This window comes from Perca flavescens, chromosome 2, assembly GCF_004354835.1.
Source record: "Perca flavescens isolate YP-PL-M2 chromosome 2, PFLA_1.0, whole genome shotgun sequence".
Taxonomy (NCBI): Eukaryota; Metazoa; Chordata; class Actinopteri; order Perciformes; family Percidae; genus Perca; species Perca flavescens.
This window is the reverse complement of record NC_041332.1, coordinates 44,194,262-44,218,500: the sequence shown is the minus strand read 5'-3', so window position 1 is coordinate 44,218,500 and position 24,239 is coordinate 44,194,262. Positions and strand designations below refer to the sequence as shown.

General features: G+C 42.3%; 1 protein-coding gene and 1 non-coding gene across 4 annotated transcripts in view; both read right to left on the bottom strand.

Moving 5' to 3' along the window:
- Positions 1–9,909: 9,909 nt before the first annotated feature.
- On the bottom strand, positions 9,910–9,997 carry trnay-gua (transfer RNA tyrosine (anticodon GUA)). Its single transcript is given in 2 exon segments — positions 9,910–9,945; positions 9,961–9,997. It is a non-coding gene; the product is annotated as a tRNA-Tyr (tRNA).
- A 1,103-nt stretch (positions 9,998–11,100) lies between these two features.
- Positions 11,101–24,239, bottom strand: part of LOC114568871 (E3 ubiquitin-protein ligase DTX1) — a 40,298-nt gene continuing 27,159 nt past the window's right edge. For all 3 annotated transcript variants that reach the window (XM_028598504.1, XM_028598495.1, XM_028598508.1), the window contains 8 exons: positions 17,231–17,292; positions 16,915–17,076; positions 16,666–16,727; positions 16,370–16,536; positions 16,122–16,275; positions 15,424–15,513; positions 14,336–14,434; positions 11,101–14,237 (listed from right to left, as the gene is read on the bottom strand). In XM_028598504.1, coding sequence (XP_028454305.1) covers positions 14,106–14,237; positions 14,336–14,434; positions 15,424–15,513; positions 16,122–16,275; positions 16,370–16,536; positions 16,666–16,727; positions 16,915–17,076; positions 17,231–17,292 — 928 coding nt within the window. In that variant the 3' untranslated portion in view covers positions 11,101–14,105. The remainder of the gene's footprint in view (positions 14,238–14,335; positions 14,435–15,423; positions 15,514–16,121; positions 16,276–16,369; positions 16,537–16,665; positions 16,728–16,914; positions 17,077–17,230; positions 17,293–24,239) is intronic.

Here is a 24,239-nt window from a genome sequence, read left to right as displayed (position 1 = left end):
TAGATCAGTCTGCAGGGTTTAGGCCATGTGTCCCCATAGATCAGTGTGCAGGGTTAGGCCATGTGGCCCCATAGATCAGTCTGCAGGGTTAGGCCATGTGGCCCCATAGATCAGTGTGCAGGGTTAGGCCATGTGGCCCCATGTGGCCCCATAGATCAGTGTGCAGGGTTAGGCCATGTGGCCCCATAGATCAGTGTGCAGGGTTAGGCCATGTGGCCCCATAGATCAGTCTGCAGGTTTAGGCCATGTGTCCCCATAGATCAGTGTGCAGGGTTAGGCCATGTGGCCCCATAGATCAGTCTGCAGGGTTAGGCCATGTGGACCCATCGTCAAGACACAAGAGACTGAGTAGCAATAGTGGCTATTTCTCATACTCTACAGTAATAGATGTTTATACTTTACTGTAATAGATTTTATTTTTATTTTCTTAATTTCTTATACTCTAATAGATTTCATTTTGGTTTACATGTATTTTGTGTAATATTTACAGTATTTCAGTTTTCAAGCTATGTACAGAAATAGGCTACAATAGAGATAGATAGATAGAGATACTTTATTTATCCGGAAGGAAATTAAGGTGTCCAATAGCTTATACACAACATACATCCACATAGGCACACAGACATATGACATCCAAGCACACATACTACATAAATACAAAGAAAGATATCAATAGTGTGCCCTTACAGTAAAGTTTGGTTGTAGCTTGTTTAAAGGAGCGGTGTGGAAAAAATGCAGAAAGGTGCAATGGCATTATAGTGCAAGATAGCGTCAGTGCAAATTGTTTATCTATTCAAGTACAACAGGCAACACAATATATCAAAAATAGAATAATCATCACTTAACTATACATAGACACTAGTAAAATACTTGAAGAAAAGTTAAAGTTACGTAAAGTTGAAAACTGTCCATACAGACAAAAGGACAGCATGGTGTATTGACCATACAGGCAAGCTAGCAAAACATGATTAGCAATGGTGCCTGATTTGCACTCAGTGCTGTATGCACTGTGTAATGGTTGATTGGAAGAGCTCATACACTTGTTTGCAAGTTGTGTTGTTTGATGGCAAAATTTGCTTTTGTTGCATATTTTAAATGTTTTGGCACGGTTAGAACCTTTTGCAAACAAAATGTGTAATTTTGACCATGAGTGCCACTGTTTCGGCCTGTGTGTTAACTGATTTGAAAAATGTGGAGTTTGAGTTGACTGCTGCGTCAATATGGAGGAAATATTTATTCATAATTCAAATTGAAAGTCCAAAGAGAAAACAAAGCGAGATCAAATTAAAAATATTATTATTATTTTTTTAATTTTCCATTTGGCTTTGGCTTTGGCTTTGGCTTTTGAATTTGAATTTAATATTTAATATTTCTCCGGGTGGTGCGCGCGGTGTGAGGTGCGTGTCCGTGCTATTCTCCAACATGGAGCCTCCTCACAACAATCACTCCTGACTGAAGGCCTTCTGTACAGCCCGTGTACTTTTTCAGACTTCCAGCTAACTGCGGTGTCTGTGAGCATCACTGGCCGGCCAGCAGGGAGGAGATCCCACACACACACTGATAGAGAGACAGACAGACAGACAGACAGACAGACAGACAGCGGTGTCTGTGAACATCACTGGCCGGCCAGCAGGGAGGAGATCCCGGCCGCCACCAGCTGGCTGTCCCGTCAGACTGAAGCTTCTGACAACATCGGAGAAAATGTGCAGTTGGTCATCAACGTTTGTAAAACTGCCCATATTCAAACTCTACACAGGTAATTTATTGCATAAAAAAGTCTCAATAGTGAATTTAGTGGTGGAATAGCAGATGAAAATTGTAAAAAGTTTCCAGTTGTTTGCTGCTGCTAATACGGCAAACTCCCGATCTAGATTATAGAATCGATTGCTTTTTTATAATTTCCATCTGCTATTTCACAGAAAAAAGTGAGAAAAATAAAAAGCAGAGGTCGCAGTTTGGACGATGACTATCCGGTTGAGATTGTGTGTGTGTGTGTGTGTGTGTGTGTGTGTGTGTGTGTGTGTGTGTGTGTGCGTCCTCGAGATCTGACCACACACAAACACACGTAAGCAGAGCTACCCACACCCATGTTTCTACTGTTGCTTAATTAAATATAACATCAAAAGAGAGAAGTTGTCTGAGTCGTGTTTTAAACAGACACACCTGGGGCGAAGTTGGGAACCAGAATCAGCTTTAAATCCAGTCCTAATCTAGTCCTCACTAACACGGGCCCAGTTATAGTAACTACATGAAAACTTCACTGTTGTTGCATGAAATGTGGTTTGTGTTTAGCCTCCATCATCATTTTCTATCATGTGAAACCAGAGCCAGCCTAGTGGTGAATCTGCAGACAGATGCTTAACAGTGTGCTCCTCAGCAGTCTGCTCCCCCTGCTGCTCAGAAGGTGCCTCTGCACCTCTTTGGTTTCAGACCCTCCCACCAGCCTTTGGGCCACGCCTCCTTCAAAAGCCAAATATTAAATCCAAATGAAAATCCAATGTTAAATTGAAATTTAAAAGCCAAATATTAAATGAAAATTAAAAGCCAATGTTAAATTGAAATTCAAAAGCCAAATATTAAATTCAAAAGCCAAAGCCAAATGGAAAATTAAAAAAAAATTATAATATTTTTAATTTGATCTCGCTTTGTTTTCTCTTTGGACTTTCAATTTCTCTTTGGACATTCAATTTGAATTATGAATAAATATTTCCTCCATACGTCAAAGCAATCAAGAAAAACTGTAAATTCAAAATAGGCTTAGTTAGGCTTAACCGTTAACCTTGATGTACGGATTTGATTCACGGGGTAATGTTAGTGTTAGGCTATACATTAGCAGCACATTTGAACAACTGGACCCCGGGTGAGCATAAAGGCTGAGACTGAGTGAGAAGGAAGAATTTTCAGCTCACAGCAACTTAATACGATATAGTGTCCTCTTAGCGAAAATGCTGAGTGAATTTATAATGGACCTTTAATGTGAAGGGTAGAAACGGATATCCAACGCTGTCCAAGCTGCTCCAAAGATTCCAGTTACAATGGCGACCAAACAAGGGCCATTTTCAGCATATTGTTTTTAACTGAAATAAAGACAATTTTGATCATGGTTCTCAAAAGCAGCAGCAATCTCCATTTAAATTAAGTAAAAAGCACATGTTTTTTACTTGGTATCTTAGTTAATGGGAGTGAACAGTGAAATAATTTGAAAAGGAAATACAGATTTTGCCCATGCAGAGTTGGACAATATTAATGTTACTTGAGTCTTACAGGCCAATATCTTATTTCTTTCTTTACTTAAGAAATAAATGATACACTGCTCTGTAATTGAATTATGCTTTGCATTTTCCATTTAATACAGCAGACTATAATGCACTTGTTTCAAGCATCTCAAAGGTTTGTAAAGCCGTGAAATATACAAGGCAAGGCAGCTTTATTTATATAGCACATTTCAGCAACAGGGCAATTCAAAGTGCTTTACGTAAAACATTAAAGAGCAGTTAGAAGACAATTAAAAACAATTTAAAAACATTAATAAACAAATTAAAAACATTAAAAGACAAGAATAAAATTGATAGTGCAGTATAAGAATAACAGTTACAGTGCAGTATAAGAAATTAAAGTTAATAAAATAGATTATTTAAAGAAAAGCAACATCAAAAAGATAGGTCTTTAGCTTAGATTTAAAAGAACTGAGAGTTGCAGCGGACCTACAGGTTTCTGGGAGTTTGTTCCAGATATGTGGAGCATAAAAACTGAACGCTGCTTCCCCCTGTTTAGTTCTGACTCTGGGGACAACAAGTAGACCTGTCCCAGACCACCTGAGAGGTCTGGGTGGGTCATAATGTAGTAGCAGATCAGAAATGTATTTTGGCCCTAAACCGTTTAGTGATTTATAAACCAGTAGAAGTATTTTGAAATCAATTCTTTGAGGCACTGGAAGCCAGTGTAGAGACTTCAGTACTGGAGTGATGTGATCCACTTTCTTGGTTTTAGTGAGGACTCGAGCAGCAGCGTTCTGAATCAGCTGCAGCTGTCTGATTGATTTTTTAGGGAGACCTGTAAAGACACCGTTACAGTAGTCAAGTCTACTGAAGATAAAAGCATGGACAAGTTTTTCCAGATCCTACTGAGACATAAGCTCTTTAACCCTTGATATATTTTTAAGGTCATAATAGGCCGATTTTTTAATTATGTTAATGTGGCTTTTAAAATTCAGGTCTGAGTCCATGACTACACCAAGATTTCTTGCTTTGTCTGTTGTTTTTAACATTGTCGTTTGAAGCTGAGCGCTGACTTTCAATCGTTCCTCTTTTGCTCCAAAAACAACCACCTCCGTTTTTTCTTCATTTAATTTAAGAAAGTTCTGGCACATCCAATCATTAATCTGTTCAATGCACATATTTAATTTTTGTATTGGGCTATAGTTCCCTGGCGATAAGGTTATGTAAATTTGTGTGTCATCCGCATAACTATGGTAACTTATTTTGTTGTTTTCCATAATCTGAGACAGTGGAAGCATGTAGATGTTGAACAGAAGAGGCCCCAGAACTGAGCCTTGGGGAACTCCGCACATCATATTTGTATGCTCAGATGTATAATTACCTATAGACACAAAGTAGTCCCTATTCTTTAAATAGGATTCAAACCACTTTAGTACTGAGCCAGAAAGACCAACCCAGTTTTCCAATCGGTCAAGGAATATGTCATGGTCTACCGTATCAAATGCAGCACTGAGATCAAGTAATACTAAGACTGAAATTTTGCCACTATCTGTGTTTAAGTGGATGTCATTAAAGACTTTAACAAGAGCTGTCTCAGTACTGTGGTGTGGTCGAAAACCTGACTGGAAGGCATCAAAGCTGTTGTTTAGCGATAAGAAAAGGTTGAGTTGTTGAAAAACCACTTTTTCTATGATTTTACTTAAAAATGGAAGGTTTGATATTGGCCTATAGTTGCTCATTAGTGTCGTGTCTAGATTGTTCTTTTTTAGGAGTGGCTTGATGAATGCCGTTTTCAGGGCCTGTGGGAAGATACCTGAGAGCAGAGATGTGTTTACAATCTGTAGAAGATCAGAAGCCAAACAATTCGAAACATTTTTGAAAACACCCGTTGGTAGAATATCAAGGCAACAGGAGGAGGTTTTCAGATGTTGTATAATGTCCTCCAGGTTTTTATTGTTGATCGTATGAAATTGTGTCATGTTGGAATTAGTTTTGCGTGCACACTGTGACAACACATATCCTGTACTTGATATGGAAGCACTGACTGTTTGTCTAATTTTCTGAATTTTGTCTGTGAAGAAGGAGGCAGAGTCATTGCAAGCCTTGGTAGACAACAGTTCAGATGCTATTGGTACTGGAGGGTTTGTTAATCTATCAACAGTAGCAAACAAAGCACGTGAATTATTATTGTTTCTGGCAATAATGTCAGAGAAAAAGGACCGCCTTGCATTCCTTAGTTCCAGATTATAAATGCAAAGTCTCTCTTTATAAGTGTTGTAATGGACCTGGAGATTAGATTTTCGCCAACTGCGTTCAGCTTTTCGACACTCTCTTTTTTCTGTTCTCACAACTATAAAATTTCTCCATGGAGATCTTTTCTTACCAGAGACAGCTTTGACCTTAGTGGGAGCAATAGCATCAATAACATTCGTAATTTTACAGTTAAAATTATCTACAAGCTCAGTGACTGAGGCCCCAGTGAGGGTGGGTGTAGACGAGAAAAGCTGAACGAATGATTCAATGGTGTTTTCAGTGATATACCGTTTTCTGATTAACTTTGTTTGAACACTTTTGGGCAGAGAGATAGTGCCGTTAAAGAAAACACAGGAATGATCAGAGAGAGCAACATCAGTCACCACAACCTTGGAAATGTTCAGACCCTTGGAGATAATCAAGTCCAGAGTGTGCCCCTTATTGTGCGTGGGCTCGGTAACATGCTGAATCAGTCCATTTGCTCAGGTGGGGGCTGTGGTGGCTCACTGCCGCACTTTGTTGTGTCTTCTTCTTGTTTTGGTTCATCTTGTCTCGTGTCCTTGGCCAAGGGAGCAGATGTGTGGTGCAGAAAGTAAAGTAGGCTAGAGGTGAACAGCTTTACTCCTGGCTTGTTAAGGAATAGTCCATCTGCTTTAAAATGATGTCTGCAGCCCCAGAAAATGTTAAAATTGTCAATGAACTGCATAGAATGGTTGTTGGTACATGCAGTTGAAAGCCATCTGTTCAGTGCCAACAGTCTGCTGAAACTCTCAGCTCCTCCTCTGACTGGCGGTATAGGGCCACTGACAAACACCTTTGCGTTTAGGGAGCTGACTGTGTTCAGCAGATTCATAAAGTCACAATTCAGCACTTCAGACTTTTGCTTTACAACATCATTTGACCCTATATGCAGTATAATGTTCTTCACAGTTGGGTGTGCTGCTACGATATCCTGGATTCTTTGGGTCAAGTCAGACACCATGTCTTTGGGAAAACGTATTTTGGTGTTTTTACTGCTTTTTCTTTCACAGCAGAGTCACCCACAATCAGAGTTTGGGGCCCAGTCATTAGCTTTCCCTGTAGCTTTTTACTTTTAGAATTGCTCTCAGTCCTTACCCTGCTGTGTGACGATGAGACGTAATCCAGGTCATGTCCAGGGTCCTGCAGCAGAGGAGCAAATCTGTTCTTCACCTGCACACTCAGTTGTTGGGGAGGCATTTTGTTGGTGGTTTTCCCTTTTGCAGCTGTCCACGACTGTGTCCTACTAAGTACAGGGGTTGAAGAGGCACTCTGCCTGGGTGGTAATGCAGGCCAGCCGGTCGTATCACAAATCTCTACAAAAACATATTATTCATCACTCCTCGCTCACTCCCTCTCCAATCTAACCCATCCATTTAACATTAACTTACAGACATTGAATAAAAAAAATATCTAACTCAAAGAATGCAACAATAAGGAAGGATATTATATTATTCCTACATCTCTGACTATATAAGGCAGTTACTTGATAGGTGTAATGAGGCTGACTCAGTCAAGGACACAGTTATCAAGATAACCTAGAAAAATACATTGGACTTCCTTCTGGAAAGTTTTTCATTTACAGTTTACTGCACCATCTTTGGGACATCTTCATAATATATATATATATATATATATAAAGAGAAGACAAAGATTGAATTAGATTAGATATCATTTATATCATTCAGATATATTGGGCAGTTTCAGTTGTTCGCCAGTGCTCTATACTCTCCCTCCTGTTCATCCCTTATACACCCAACAAGTGCAGAGTCATCAGAAAACTTCTGTAAGTGACATGACTCTGAGTTGTACTGGAAGTGTGTGGTGTATAAGGTGAACAGAAAAGGAGACAGCACAGTCCCCTGTGGAGCCCCTGTACCACTCCCCACCACATCACAAAGAACACGGTCCAGATGGTCTGCCTGTCAGGTAGTCTGTGATCCAGGAGACTGTGGACGCACAGACACCCATCAGCTGCAGCTTCTCACCTAGTGGCAGTGGCTGGATGGTGTTGAATGCACTGGAGAAATTAAAATAAGTGATTCTCACCACCGCCAACGCCATCTAGGTGCAAATGAGCTTGCTGCAGCTGATAGATGACAGCATCATCCATTCCCAGAAGAGGCTGGTAGGCAAACTGTAGAGGTCCAAAGAAGATCTCCTGCGGGGTGCTTGAAGTGTCTGAGGGGGGACACACCGGGCACACCTCAGGGCAGTGAGGGCGGAGGTGTGGGACTACTTCATTTTATGTCTCCTTCAACCATGACCAGGTCTGCATGCACTGACAGCATACCCCTCTTTTATTTAGGCAATCTAGACAAATCATCAACATTTCTGTATTGGGTACCTGAGCAGTATTTGATGGTGTTCTTGAAATTTGCCAGTTGGGCCACCCATCGTTGTTCCACTGCTCCAAGCCGGGCTGTTTCAAGGTGCACCAAAGAGTTGTGCTCTGTAAAAATAGTGATAGGCTTTAAACTTTTATGTGACTGCCCATTTGAGTGCCAGCAGTTCCAGCTTAAAGGTGCTGTAGTTCTGATCGTTGCTCTCCGCTGGGTGGAGGCTGTGGCTTGTCTCAGTCTCGTCTCCCTGTACCTGTGCTAGCTCCCAGGCCCTCAAACTGGCATCTGTATACAGCCAAAAAAGGAGAGAGAAGTCAGCATATGCCAGAACAGGTGCATTCAGTAGGGCTTCTTTCAACTGGTTGAAGGCTTGCTGGCACTCTGGCACTGAAGACAAGGTAATTGGAGCGGTCTTCTTCTCATGTGCAGCAGTACCATGTGTCAGGGCATTCAATGGTGTTGCAATCTTGGAGAAGGCAGGTATGAAACATCGATAATAGCCAGCAAAGTAAAGAAAATATTTTTTACGAAGTCACCTCCCGCTGGAACAGGTGGCACTTTTTTTGCTGGAACTTAAGTCCATGCTGGTGGAGCCGCCGGAACACCTCCTCCAGGTGGAGCACATGACTGTTGAAATCGGGGGGAAACCCCACCACATCATCCAGATAAGCAGCTTTGAGCCCAGTCAATGATTCCTCAATACGGGGAAGGTTAGGCATCCTTTTGTGTGAGTGCATTCAACTTCCTGTAGTCTACACAAAACCTCAAACTTTCATCCTTTTTCCTGACAAGCACGATAGGGACTGGGGGGAGTTATTTCCTTGCACGCATGTGCAAAACGTTTGTGGTACTTGGCAGTTGGCTGTAGTCTGTGCGGTGTGTTCCAGTGCTAATTTTTGGCCCAGACAAAAGCGATATAGGCTTGGTGTGTCAGGGCCTTTAAAGTAACAGTTCAGCCCGTTTGCTCTCTCACGGCTGTCTGGCGTCTGTTACTTCTACCCCCACACCCAGTAATCTCTTTCATCCCTGACAACACCTCCTTCACATAGTTTTTCTGCAGAGGCAGATAGGGCGGGTCTAACAGCATGTGGATGGGAAAAAAAGTCAATCAAACTACTGTTAATAACAGGCTGTGCTCCTGCCATGGCTATGAAAAGGGTAATTTGGCATGTGGATGAGAGGACACTTCCAAAAAACTCTTTTGCAGGGTGCCCAGGTAGCTCAGTTGCTGCATGTCATTCCCCCTCTCTCTCCCCTTTCATTTCTTCAGCTGTCCTGTCAATAAAGGCCTAAAAATGCCCCAAAAATTATCTTAAAAAACAACTCTTTTCCACATTTATTGCTAGTGTAGCATTGGTAAAGCTACTGCGTGCCAATGGTGGCACGCGTGCCTAAGGTTGCTGACCCCTTGGTCTATACATTGTTTTTTAGGATAACATTGCATATTATAACTTTATTGTTGACTATGATTTTTTGTTTAATTATGATTACATGATAATTAAATTACATAATAAGGGAGCCCAAGTTAGCAAGTGAGCAAAGTCATGATGTGAAAATGTTGCCTGTTGTCATTCCGTGTCACTAAGAGTCATAACAATTACAATACATGTACATATTTTCATGAAGTATCATAATTAGGGCTTAATAACACACAATCTGATCTAATTCATTTGTAAGATTGGGTCAATCAAAATCCTAACATTATGGACTATGGTCTAGTGGTTAGGATTTGGTGCTCTCACTGCCGCAGCCTGGGTTTGATTCCCGGTTAGGGAATGAGTTTTAACGTTGTCTATTAAAAATGTTTTGTGGGCTTTCAATCTTCAGTCGTTAATATAATACATACATTCTTTTCAGACCAATATTTGTCTTGCATAACTTTTTAAGGATTCATGGATTAAATCCACATTCGTGGCACCAGGCCCCAGTGATTTCATGTTTATTAACCTACAGTAAAAACAGTTGGGCACAATCACAATGTTATATGATTCATAATCATCAGGCGTTGTTTTCCACGACCTACTAACCAAAGCAGTGACTAATAAATCTATTGGTGCAGAGCATGTAAAAATGTATCCTCCTTCGAGCCGGATTTGAACCAGCGACCTAAGGATCGCTGCTATAATCACCTACAGTCCTCCGCTCTACCAACTGAGCTATCGAAGGGGTATACACTCTTTTGATCTGATTTCAACAGATGTTCTTTCAATTTTGCAATTATTCTTGCAATGTGTACACTTTGCTGTTGATGCTCTCTCTCTCTCTCTCCCTCGTACAGAAGAAGAAAATGTCATCGAAGGACCTTAAACCGAGTGATGTCCAAATGAAGCTTCAACTAACTAACTAATTAGCGGTATTTGTTGCGCTCTTGGTTTAAAAAGGCTCAAGGAATTAGCCTGACAAGCCAGACGACCCACATTATAATGTTGGGTCTCGGAACTCACCATTGACAGGGCTCAATCCGAGGGGCGGGATAAACGGTTGTCTTTCAAATTCCCTCTGCACGTTAATAGGATAGCGCTACAACCAGACAGAGCAACAAAGAGGGTAGCAGACCTAGTTGATAGATAAAACTGTTGCCATATCCGGTCGGCAAAACACACATCTTCCTTTTTTAAGAATGACTTCAGTGCCATTCTTTGTTCTTTTCTCAAAGAAAAGCTGAACTCCAAGTCTTCCAGAAGACCTCTGCAGCAGCAGCCATAAGCCCGCCCACCGACTCTATACACGATGTGATTGGCCTGAGTTTGGTTTGTCCAGCTCGCAAGCCAACGGAGAGTGCCTAAATTACATTTGCTGCCGCCTGTCTATGGCTGCCGCTAGGGCAAATGTCTAGATTGCTAGGCTATCAAGGAATGGCAATTTAGGGTGTTTTTAACCCTTTGTTGAACAGAGAGCGCCATCTATTGGGCTGACAAAATAATACATTGCTCACGTGGCTTCAGACACTGCACAGTGTTGATGAAACACCTGTAAATCAGCTACTGACGCTCTTCCAAAGACACTTGAGGTTCAAGTTAATAATTCACTGGACACTTTTGAACCCCGCAATAACCAAATCATGGCCAAATCAGACTCAATTCATCACGTCAAGAGAAATAGTAATACAAACATTTATTTCAAAATTTTTTTTTTTCTTCTTTCTTCTTTTTTTTAGAAATAAAAACATCAAAATCAACAATTAAGTGATTTACTCATCATACAAAATCTGTTTTCCCGAGTCATCGTGCAGTGTTTAGGGCCAACAGAGCAAGACAACTGCAACAACACAGGAGGAAATTGTGATTTTTATTATATTTCACAATCTTTAAAATAACCATTTTCATCATGCCCACCTGCACTTGAACCATTCAGCTGCTTAAAGAGGGGCGGGCATAAGACTAAGACCACAATGTCCATCTACACATCTGCTACGAAACCTTCCCGGGTCACACATGCTGAGAGCTCTGGTAGGCAGATCAAGGTTCAGTGCAGAACAGTAGTGATGTCTAAATGTAGCTGTACCATCCAGTTGGATTTGTTGACCCCCGCTAGACGGCGATTTGGCCATCACCAATCTTCATTTGGACATCAATACACAACAGTAGCAGGATAGATGATATGTAGAAAATAAAAGCATTATTTACTTCACAGAAGAGCACGTGTGTCAGGTTTTGACTTGCTATTAAAATGAATTACATTTCACACTCAAATAAAAGTCTACCATCAAATTCCTTTTCCAAAGAAAAGATGAAACAAATCCGCTTTAACTTCTTCACACATTGAAAAAAAAAAAGACAATGTATTTAACAATACTGCCTTTGTAAACCAATTGTAACAAATGAAAACAGGCATAATTAACACAACATTAAACATACGGAATGAAATATGTAGTTTACTCTCTAATAGTGTCAAAAGAAATGCTATTAAAAAAAACAAAGGTGTAACTACATTTCATAATAAAATAACTAAATAATAAAGAAGGGAGTACCGAAACAATATCGTAAACTCGGAGCATGTTGGTAGTATACCATATAGTGTATAAATTCTCTTTCTCACACACACACATACACATACAGACAGACAGACACACACACACACACACATTGTGATATGGGGTCATTTCATTTACAGACCCAACTCAAAGAGAAGGGGAGTGTGAAGAGGTAGAGGTAAAAGGAGAGCTGTTATCAATGTTGTTGAGATAAAAATCATACTAGTGATACCAACTGAGGTCAACAACCATTTAAAGGTCCCGTTTTGTGTATCCTTTACAAGTTGGCTTTTTCCGAACACATTGCTCCTCTGGCACAGGAGCAAAATAATGCTCTTTGTGACATTTTGTCCTAAAAAGCTGCAAAAACAGCTACAATAACAATTATCGACTTCATTAAAATTCTCACATGAATTGGAACGTCCTTACAGAAAAGAACTCACATTACTGATTGGCCTACATAGCAGCTCATTTGACTTGAATGAGGTTAACCCAGCCTCCTGGTTCAGATGCGGCAAACTGGCCTTATTGGACAGATTTCAGCTATTTTCTAAGTGATGCCAGCCAATCAGGAGCAAGTCCTTTTGCGATATGTTTCCTTTAGTTGGTCTACAACTAGTTTTTGGGACTTGCAATTCAACTTCTCAAGTAAAAACGAGGAAATAGTCTTTATTACTGTAAGTATCTTTGATTACACATGAGATGGTAATTGCCATGCCTGTTTAGTGTGATGATTACTGTTTGCTGTGGGTACTAGATACTAACAACATCACACTGACACTACCAATCCCAGTCTCCTTTGACAAGTTGTCAACTTAAATTCGTTATTGTATTGAGGGCTTTTTCTCCTCAGTAGTAATGGGTACTGTCAGGGTAACCCTCTCCATCCTCCCCTCATACCCCCCCGTCCAATCTGAGGGGGCTTTCTAACGGGACAGCCACAGGTTCATTTCTCTGGAGTTTAAGCACTGACGGTGACGCTCATTCAACCAGAACCAAACTATCCTCAGCACTTCTACGCACCCATCCAAAATGCTCATCTTCATCATGTTAGTATTCACATCCTCACCGGTTCTCACTGGTGCCACGCTGTTGGCAGGATACAACATTTACATCCACGGAAACGATGTGAGCCGTCAAAAAGGGACAAAAAAAATAAAAAGATTTATCAGTAAATACTAGTACCTGTGTATCTAAGGTTAACTTGTACCACAGTGGCTCAATAGTAAGACTCCGAATAGGCCCAAATGACTAGGCCTTAGTTTGGTCTTTTGTCATTACACACACAATCATAAACATACAGAGGTGCGATCATATAGAAACCCATCAAGTCAAAAGAAGGAGGTAAAGTATGGAATGACGTTAAATGAGGATTATAGCAACAATGATCAAAAGTAACACAGGTGGATAAACTCATAGTAACGTGTGGATTTGTTCCAGTAGCTTGCAGGCTGAGGTGTAGTTCTTCGGTTCCACCACAGGAGGGAGCAACAGCACCAAACTCCAACCGCAGACAAGCAGGTGGTTCGAACAAAGCAAACAGTCATGTTTCCCCTTCATCACTCTTGGTCTCCTGGTGTTTTAAATAATAGCCATTGTACCTGTTAAGTACCATACAAGTTATTTTTACTCTGCTCCTATCCTACGCTACATCCGTACACCATCTTTGTCTCTTTCTGCTACGTTATTCCTGCTTTCCCCTCCTCCTGTCCCCTCCCCCACCGCTCCAACTTCTTTCTCTCTTTGTCCCTTCTCTCCCAGTTTTTATTGAACTGCTCTAAAATGTACTTTCTGTTCCGGGTTACTCGCTCTCAGTAAAGTGAACTTGTTTTTGTCCTAAATATTAGTACCACGTCATTCTCACTTGTCAACATTTAGTACCTAGCTGTCTGAAACCGTGAGTGCCATCATTCTTTCTGCTTGTTTCTCAGCCTCCTCCCCTTTCTGCGTTGCTTTTCTTTCTGTGCTGCAGCTTTTCTCAAACTCTTTCCCACTGCTACTGATGTGCTTGCCTGAAAACGGTGAAGTTTGGACTGACTTGTATTTGACAGGCGAACCCAGCAGTGACTCAATCGACATCTTGAAAAGTGGTTCCCTCTGCAAAACAAAATCAATGTCTTCTATAACCCGAAACGTCCCCCTGCACCCCTTTTTAAGTGCTGGCAGAGAGAGTGTGTGTCTCGGCCCATGGACCTCCTCCTTTTAACGCTCTCCTTCTCTGCTCTCTGTTCTCCCTTCCCACTCTCTGCTGCTCCCACACGGATGCCTCCTCCTCCTCCGCTGTCCTGGTCGCTTGTCCTTTCACTTTTCCATCAGTCCGTCGTCCTGTGTGATGCCCTGAGCTCGGAGCTCTTCCAGGACGTTGTCCAGGTGCCCCGGGTCGGGGAAGCCATGGCCTGTCAGGTTGGAGCCAAACTCTGTCTTATGGTGGACCTTGAAGAGAGGGAAAAGATGTTTTCCTTTTGTGTCGGTGTCAACGAACCCGATGTGCATACATCCCAAACGACAGTCTGATGTTACTGTGTATGTACCTCGTTCCAGATGACGGTGTCAGACTCTCCGGTGGTGCTCGAAGTCCCAACCGAGAAGATCAACCTGCGGTCCCAGGCTACCAGGAGCAGTCTCAGTACCTGGGGGGGGGGGGGGGATAAAGTTAAGGACCAGGGCTGATGTTCATGGTAGTTTATGAGTGCCTTGGCTGCTGTGGCCCCTTAGTTTGGCCCTTTAAAAAAATGATATGCCCTGTGGCCACAGTGGGCATGGTGCCCCAGCTGATTTCACTGTTTTCTTCTCTGCCTCTTTTCTGTCAATACAGTTTCTAGACACAGGTGTCTTTGGTGGAGACCAGGAGACTAAAGGCCCTGACACACCAACCCGATCATCGGCCGCCGGACAGTCTGGCGAGGTCGGTGACTCGAGTCGGTTCGGTGTGTTCCGTGCCGTCGTCTGTCGGAGAGGCCGTCGGCTGTCATTTGGGCCGATTTGACATGTTGAATCGGCCAGTGGGCAGTGACTCAATGACCAATTACTGGAAATGACAAGTGGGATGAGCGCCTCTCAAAATCGGAGGAAAATCTCTTAAACTGACCTTTGTCGATCTAAAATGAAGACAGATTCAGAAACTGCACGGCCTGTTTCTCGCTTAAACGTTTCGGTTTCTGTGAACTATTTTCGTAAAATACGAGATCGTATTCCGAACGAGCCGCCATTATGGTCTGGCTTTGAAATTCGGGAGAAGCCGGACCTACGTGACACGTTCATCCAATCAGCTGCCGGTTTTCATTTTTTTGGGGCGACAATACAGATTAGGACCGCCTGCTGTTATGAAGACGTATTACGTGCTAGCTAGCGGCACTTTGTGGAGTCATTTTCTCCGCGGCTGAGGGCCTTAAATGTGCTCCTTCTCTGTGGGATGTGATTGGCCAGTGGGCCAATCATGTGATCTCTCTCCTCTCTGTGGGCCGGTCAGTGAAAGACGAAGGATTTGAATGGCCAGTGTTCATATGAAAGACACACAAGTTGGCCAATAATGTGATCTCTCTTATCTCTATGGGTGGGCCGAACAAAGAAAAAGTGCGGCCCATTCAGCCCACACAAATAGACGGTGGATTGTGTTTACCTTGCGTCCTCTCTCGCTGTCTGGGAGGTAGCAGTGTCGGGGAAAGCCTCTGGCAGTGAATGGCTTCCCTGGGTTCGGATGCTCTGGTCCCTGAAAGAAGAGGGAGAGGACTGACATTAGTAAGCACTCATAATGGTCAACCTAACTCTGACCATGTAATACCACATTTAGGGATGTCACCATTCTCCAAATCCACAATTTGATCTGACTTTCGATTTTAAGGGCACAATTCAATTACATTTTAGATTTAACCATCCCGAACTTGTCGTATACGACAAAAAAACGGCATCTCTGATTCGTTACTTAATAATTTTATAACCATGAGTAGAACATACCGTTTTCTGCAGCTGGACTTTTTTTTTTTTTTTTTTTTGGAGAAATGTAGATATTTTGTCCGGCAGCGGTCATGGATTCGGAAATAGTGAAGCTGCAGGCAACCGGTAAGCTAAAGTTACTCTGTGTCTTTAGCTGCATGCTACCAGCCGGTAAGCTACGCTGTGTCTGTTTTTTTTGTCTTTGGACGTGCAAAAGTAGGCGGGGGGTGGAGCGTGAAAGAAATACTGGGGGGATCACCTATCCTGCTCTTGATTTCAATAGTCGCAACTGAAAGCTCATGTTGATCGATTTTTGATTTAGGGACACCCCTACTCCTATGGCAATACAACAAACACTACTGTCAGCCCAGTTCCATGGAGTACCTGAAGGCCTGGTGGTATGTTGTAGATAATGCGTATGGTTTTGCAGTCAGGATGTCCTGGTAGAGAGTGGGGGATGACGTGGTACTCCATCTTCCCTGCCGGTTGGTTGCCTGTCTTTACACCGTAGATGGTTTTACAGGTGGGACACTGGAGACTGCAAAGAGAGGGAACAAATAAATGACTTATTTTTTATTTGCAAAACAGTTGAGAGACAATGAAGAGCAATGGTCTCTCTGTCTCTAACCTACCTGCCGTCCTTGTTGCCATTATTATACATGGCCACCAGACACTGGAAATGGTACTGGTGTCCACACTGTGCTAGTCGCCCAACTGACTCTGCCCGAGACACAGGCCCCACACCTGGACCCTTATAACCAGACGGACCCCCCAACGGCTCCATACAGATGGTACAGTCCTAAGACGAGACAAGGAAAGGGAAAGTAAAAGAAAACCCATTATTCTATATTGTTTAATGTGAAACCAACATTATGCGTCATATGAGTTAGCACTATAAAATATATATAGCTACAAATGCTGTTCATACCTCCTCGGGTGGACTTTTTACTTTCTGCAGGTACTTCTTCACCACCTCCTCTGGAGTTTTACCTGCAGACAGGAAGGAGAAGGAACAGGAACAGAGGGAGGGGGAAGAAAGGCAAGAAACAGTCCAGGTTGTTAACACCTGTTGAGTGTTGAGGCGTTTCAAGGGCAGAAACCATCAAACTAATGCATTTGTGGAGTTCCAACTGTCTTTTTCTGTATTTCTGTGATTGGTCTTGACTTGAGTGCTTACCCTTGCGAGCCTGTTTCTTGGTGGTCTTCCTGCAGCAGTGGCCAAAGCCTGGCACGGGTTTGATGTCGCTCTTGCTGACAGGCGGAGGGTGCAGCACCAGTTTTGGAGGTCTAGTCAGACACACCGGCAGAGCGGCAGCACTCATTAGGATACCTGTGATCCCTGAAATTAAAACAGAGAGAAATTGAGTCTGGTTAGACCAGAAAAAAGATCTTCCTCTCTGGTTTCTTGTGAAATTTCCAGAAGAAACTAATCATAATTTTAACTTTATTTCTATCTGTCACCAGTATTAGCCAATGGTTAGTGAGGGATTTACCGGCCAGTGCAGGGTGAACAGGACTGGATCCATTGAGGTTCTTCACTGGGACGGTGGGCACACTGCAAGAAAAGACACAAACAGTTTTTTTACAGTGTATTTCCAACACCTCCTTACAGGCCTACAGTGACAATGTCAGATCAGACAGAAAAAGCAGGCAAATCCTTTTAGGTTACCATACAGTCCACCAGACTGACACTCGCTGAAACTGATGACGACAAGCAAATGAAATCCGCTTATTAGAATTCTGTCAAATGCTCCAAAAGTGAAACAAATTGAAGAAGAAATTGTCAGAGGACACAAAAAATGCCTCAGTTCTTCCTCTGTGTTTCTCTCTCTCTCAGTTATGTGTCCTCTTCCTCTGCTTGTATCTCTTTGTTTCTCGGTGTACTAATTGGTTCGGCGACTAGAGAGCGTATCAATGACAACGCCCGGCTGACTGTGGGTTTATGAGAGCTAATCCACAGTTTCCATTTTCTCAGTGATCTCAAACAGATGGCTGTATTACAGCTGCTTGCTGGGGATTACCTGCCTTGTCACAAAGCCCATCAACGTACTCATTTTCATCATCATTTTTCTCTTTCTTTAATTCAGAGCCTTTTGACGGCCATGGTCCGAGTCTTACAGGTTATATATTAGAGTTGTGAATCTTCACTGATCTCCCGATTCGATTACAATAATCATGTCAGTGATTCAATTCGATTCGATATCTCGATGCATCAAATACATTTTTCTATTAAAGCCTGAGGTCAGGTGATAATAAACTCCTAAGCTAACAGCTGTATGTGCCAACACAGCTGTTCCAGCTGGGGTCAGTGGCAGGTTAGTCCATTATAGACTACACTTATAGACCTGGAGGCTACTCAGGCTGTAGAACAAAACACACATACGTGTGCACGCACGCACACACAATGTGGCCTGAAAGTGTGTGTGGCATTACAGTGATTGTCCTTTGTCTTCCAGTAATAAAATGGCTGCTGATTGAGGGAACTTAAAGATCAACTCTCTATCTAAGGGAGTAATGGAAGCTGAGATTCAAGAAGGAACGCAAACACTCCTATGTAGAAAACTCTTTTTAAGACGGTCCACATAAAACCTCCTTTGAACTGGACTTGAACGCTCTACCTAAGAACACTAGCATTCAGCACTACAGTCCTCCACTCTACCAAACAAGGTGTCAAAGGTAACAAAGTAACCTGACCAACCATCTGAGAATCAGCATTGGAAAAAAAGGCAGGCAATTTAAAAAAAATAAAAATAAAACCTGACAGTTGATTGGATGAACCATCTCTCTATCACATCCGCCACTGTTATTTGAACGAACAGTCGCGGCCGTCACACACACACCTAAACCACGCCTGGAGCTGCCAGCAGCTCCTCGCAGGACGCGGATTGGTTCGGTCCGCTGGTTGTTCGGACACAAACACATCACTGTGTAGCCTGACAAGATTGATTTTCATGCGATATCGCGAGAATCCAGCTGCCGGGCAAGGTAAACGACGAAGCCCTTTTTCATTTAAATGCAAACATAATCACTCGTACAAACAGAATAGTCTAGGCGCTGTGACAGGCAGAAGGACGGAGTGTGGCGATGATCTGTTGTTTCCTGTTGTTGGTTTAGCTTTAACAGGCTTTTCTGGCAGTCCACTAAGCTGCTTTCACTTAACCCCACTCAGTGACACATGACGACACGCAAGCGAATGACTCACTGGGATGTGTGTGTCTAAATTTGCACCAGTGTGGATAAGGGGAAAGAGTATGAGAGAATGAGTTTGTGTGTGAAATGAGGTGCTATTTTTCCCCCCTCCAAAAAAAAAGCAAAACAAAGAACCCGCACAAGCCTCTGCTCTAACAACGACAGAAAAAAAAAAAAAAAAAGCTATATTCAAATCCCTTACATAACTTTCTTTTTTTCACGTATACTATTTCATTTTAAAACGGACATGGAAAGTGGACACACACACACACACACACACACACACACACACACACACACACACGGTTCCATTCATACTTTATTGGGTGCCTACATAGGCATGTTAACACGTTTTGTCATACACTTTGGGTTGCACACAGACCCCCATGGCCATTGCAGATGTGAGCAATAATGTGCAGGAACTCTGCATTAACCCTCTCTGAAGGACTACTGATCTTGCTCCAGAACTTTAGTCACTCAGCGTTAGACTTCCACGTTTACAGTAGAGGTCGACCGATATGGGTTTTCTCTGGCCGATGCCGATGCCAATCTTTAGAAATCAGGGTCAGCCGATGGCCGATAAATGCTGCGGATTAATTTTGGCCGATATGTGCTTGTTTTTAAACCTCTATTTGAAAGATAAAATATAACACTATTTCTCAACAAAAAACATTTATTGAACACTTCACCAATCTACACTTGTATAATAAATATTTATACATAATAATAGTAAAAACATACTGTATATTGTATAAATAATGTATGAACAAAATATATTAAATAAACGAAACAGGTAAGAAGAAAAACTTAAAAATAAAATAAACTTTTAAATGAAAAAATAAAGTTTAGTGCACTTAGCAGCATTTAAACTTATACAAATATGCAAGCTTCACAGAAAGTGACACGTTATTATTAATCTCAACACTATTTAACTCCTGTTGAATCACATCAGACTAGGGCTATCTAAAGTCAATTCTTGTTCACCTTGTTTGTTAGATCATTGTTCATTTGTTGAAGTGTTGTATCTGTGTTTTGGGGATCCTACTGTTACATGTCCTGTTGCACTCATTAGGATCTTATCTGAGCAGATTTCTGTCATTCAAACAACTCTGAGTTGTAATTTAAAACTAGTCCAGCCAATTTAATAAAAGTAAGGGTTTTATTCGTGCTCGAGTCCATAGATGCAGTTAATGGATACAGGCACGGAGAACTGAAGGCTCTGTTAGCAACGATTAGCTCCGTTAGCGGTTAGCTCCGTTAGCGGATAGCTTCAGTTAGCTCCGTTATAGGAGTGGATGAGACTGCCACGGACAAGGGTAACAACCAGACTCTGATAAATGACATTCGGGGAGCTTCCACAGCGGTGTGGCCGCGGTCTTTTGTACATTTTTATTAGTACAGTTAAACAAGGCGATCAAGACAAGAACAACAGCAATATGCTAACGGTAGCGTCGGAGCCTAAAGTGACTGTGCGAGACACACAGCGCAAGAGGGGGGAGGGGCTGTAGGCAGCTGGTCTGAGTGCGCTGTAAAAAATGTCGCCTAATCATGTTTTTAATACTAGGCTGCCCGCAGACGCGCCTGCCAATATGTTAACAAGAGGTGATACCTTTGTAGCAACAAAATGGCGCCATCGGAGGTTCGAGTTCTGAAGCAAAGCTTACCCCCTTGGTCGGTACCATAGACAGTATATAATGGACCAATAGACCCCGTTGCTCTGGACGGAGACCAGTGAAGGCTATTAGAAGCACTTTTCCGGTGATGGCCAGCTTTACTGCGCAGCCTCCAACTGAGAGAATGTGAAGTGAGCAACGTGTCTGAAAGTTGGAAGTCTTCTGGTAGCTGTGCCAAGAGAAATCTCAATCATTCCCAATCTTACAGATAGAGTGTAGGTGGATGTAAGGAGATAACATGGGTACAGGCTAATTATTGCTAATTAACATGCTAGTTAACATTAGTAATTAAACCTAAACAGCTCATGTAAGTCGAAACTGCCTGCAAACTTCTCCTGTACTATACGGTAATTCCTCTACTATGCGACAGTAAGTCACTTGGTTATGACACAATCGTTAGCTTATTTTTACAAAAACGTCTGCTACGGAGCCATAACGTGAGGTACAAGGTAATGGAGCCTTTTATACATTGTCGTGTTTCTTTGGAACTAAACAACGGACAAATAGAGTCTTTAAACGCTTCAGATGTAAAGTTATTCGCAGTCAAGTGACGTAAAAAAAAAAATGGCGGTCAGCGGAATGCTAACAGGAGGTGATGGCCAGTTAGCAACAAAATGGCGCCATGATGGCTCGAGTTCTGAAGCGAAGCTTACCCCCTTGGTCGGTACATGATCCGTTCTGCCTGCACGATCCGTTCTGCATATGTGCGATCCGTTTTGCACATGCGCAAAATGTTCGCGCATGCGCTGTTGTACGAGGATTTACGACGCTGCACGATCTGTTCCACGCTTCCGATCGACAGCCAAGCTAACGTTAGTTACGCTTCCGGTCGACAGCCAAGCTAACATTAGTTTAGCTAACAGCTAATTCGGCTAACCGCTAGCTGAGACAGCATGTAATAACTTTAAAAGACCCTCAAAATAAAACGTAAATATAAACGTTAACATATATAACAGCTGTTACGTCAGTTCTACTTTACTTGTGCTCATTTAAAATACAATCACTCAATACTTGTCTTTATTGTTATTACTGTAAAGTCTTAATTTAGCTGTAGTCTGCTTCTCCCATTAAGTTTGACTTAACGTCATTTCAGACTGAATCTAGCTGTCAGCTAGCGGTTAGCCGAATTAGCTGTTAGCTAAACTAACGTTAGCTTCCCGGTGGAGGCTAGCCATAGGCTAGCGTGGAACAGATTGTGCAGGTCGTAAACAGTAATATCTTGCGCATGTGCAGAACGGATCGTGCAGGCAGAACGGATCGTGTACCGACAGACCCCCTGCGACCTCAAACCCACCCTCCTACACTCCGCCCACTTCCCACAAGATCACACACTCCCTCGGCTTTGTCTCACACACTCCCTCTGTCCCTGTCATTTAGACAACAGACAATAACACACATTCTCACACACATATTGACATGCAGATAAAGCTGCACACACTCTTATGGTCGACACACACTGTGAGGAAAACGTTGTCCGCTTTGGTGAAAAATAATTTGATGTAAAGAAAGTTGTAGACAGTGTGGAGTGACTGTGTGACATTTCCTAAAATCATACTGCATTTAAAATGCAACCTGGGAGTTTATTTTGTCAATAAACAGAGAAGGATGTGCACATTTGCGGCATACTCGCCGCAGCCGACCTGTCATTTTTTTTTATACTCGTGCGTGGTGGTCCACTAGCTGCAGTCTTCTCCTGAACAGAGGTGGCGCTAATGAGCAAAGGCTACCGACTTTGCTATTTCTACAGACCAGAATAAGAAGAATGATCTACTTGGTGGGATCGAGCCTTTCATTCGCCATAAAAGAATTCATCTTAACCCAGTAAGTTTACAAGAGAGACTTGCAGTCACTCTGAGAGTCCTGGCATCATGTTGTCCTCGAACTCGTCCATGCTTCCTGTTTCCGCTTTGTCGTGCGCTTCTGAAAAAAATAGAGACCTCTGGTCGTGCACTTAAAATCCTGGCGCGCCAGCGAGATCTACGTTCCACATTGGTGCGCGCCAGCTCGGCTGCCGCGACTGTAAAAAGGCCTTACGGGCGTCAGCAAAGAGCCTAGAGGGCTTTTATTATTTATTTAACCTTTATTTAACCAGGCACGTCATTAAGAACAAATTATTATTTACAATGGCAGCCTGGCAACTGAACTGTCCATCTAATGAATAATGATGCATCATATTTTAATTTAAAATATTTTAACATTTTACAAGTCAAATCTGAATCTGCAACGCACCCAGTAACGTTTCTCTGTAAGGTAAATGCAGTAGTACAATGTTTTTCTCTAAAGAAGTACACAGTAAGTAGTATACAGTTGAGTTGCATGTTTTTTAAGTGCTTTGGGGTCCTTTTGTAAGTTATTTTGAGTTACAATGAGTTAAAATAGTAACATAATTTAATATGTTTCATATCCAAACATAATAAATCTAGAGCTGTTTGGGCCCCACAGGTCAAGCAATCGACCCGTTCTGAACAGGCATGTTTTTGAACGGGCACTGCATTATTACATCCAATTTATGTAATTCTCCTTTATTTTGTTTATTCAAGGGGTTTAAAAACCACCTGCATGGGGTGTCGGAGGCCTACAGGTTAAAGCTGCTGACCATTTAACAGAGGAGCTCAGTTTGAGTCCAGCTGGGAACTTTTGTTGCGTGTCGCACTGCTCTGATCTGCTGCCCAATAAAGACATAAAAACAACAACAAAAAAACACTGAACTAATACAATGTTGAAATGCCAAAGACCACATGCTGGCTTAGTACTGATTAGACAAGATATTACAATACCCACAAACCTGTTTTATCACCAAACAGCCACACAAAGCAAAAACACCAGACAGTTGAGACAGCTAGTATGTAGTAGTAGTAGTAGAATTTGTCAAAGTTCAATTTGTCTGTGTGCTTTCACCTTCTAAACTCGTTATTTCATTCTTCTCTTTCATTCAAGGATATCAGTTTTGTCCGAGGTTTCATTCTGCATATTTTCCTTGAATGTGTGACATAGATAAGAATAGTCCCTGTCCGTGGTTACAGCCCTCTCTACGGGCCACATATGATTTAAATTAAACCTGTTTCACCTGTTGGTGAACCAAAAGTCTCTATTTCTGTGCACGTACAGTAAGAGTAACAAAAACTGGATTCAAATTCCTTGTTTGTGTACACACTTACCTGGCCAATAAAACAGATTCTGAAACCCATTCTCACTGCCCATTTCTGCTCCTCTCTTCTTATCTTCTTATATTTATGGAGCTCTCTCTTTCTCGCACTCCTTCCTGCTTAATTTGCTTTTCCTTATTATGTCTGTCTGTGTTTCCCCCCTCCCCTCAAAACACCATTCCCCCTAATTCCTAAAATCCTCCTCTGGAGATAGAGAGACTGGAGATAGAGAGAGGACACATTCTTCACTGCATCTCTAGTTAGGATTGTCAATATTTACTGTGTGTGAGAGGGAAGGGCAATGTGTGTGTGTGTGTGTGTGTGTGTGTGTGTGTGCATTTGTTAAATGCCTTCGCAGCCAGCCCCCCTCCCCCCCCCCCCACCCTCCTCTCTCTCTCTGGTGTTGGCCTGATTTCTTGCACCACTGTGTGATCAATCTTTGACAGTTTGCTGACTGGTTTCTTTGTCTTGTACCCCCACCCCGTTCCCATACA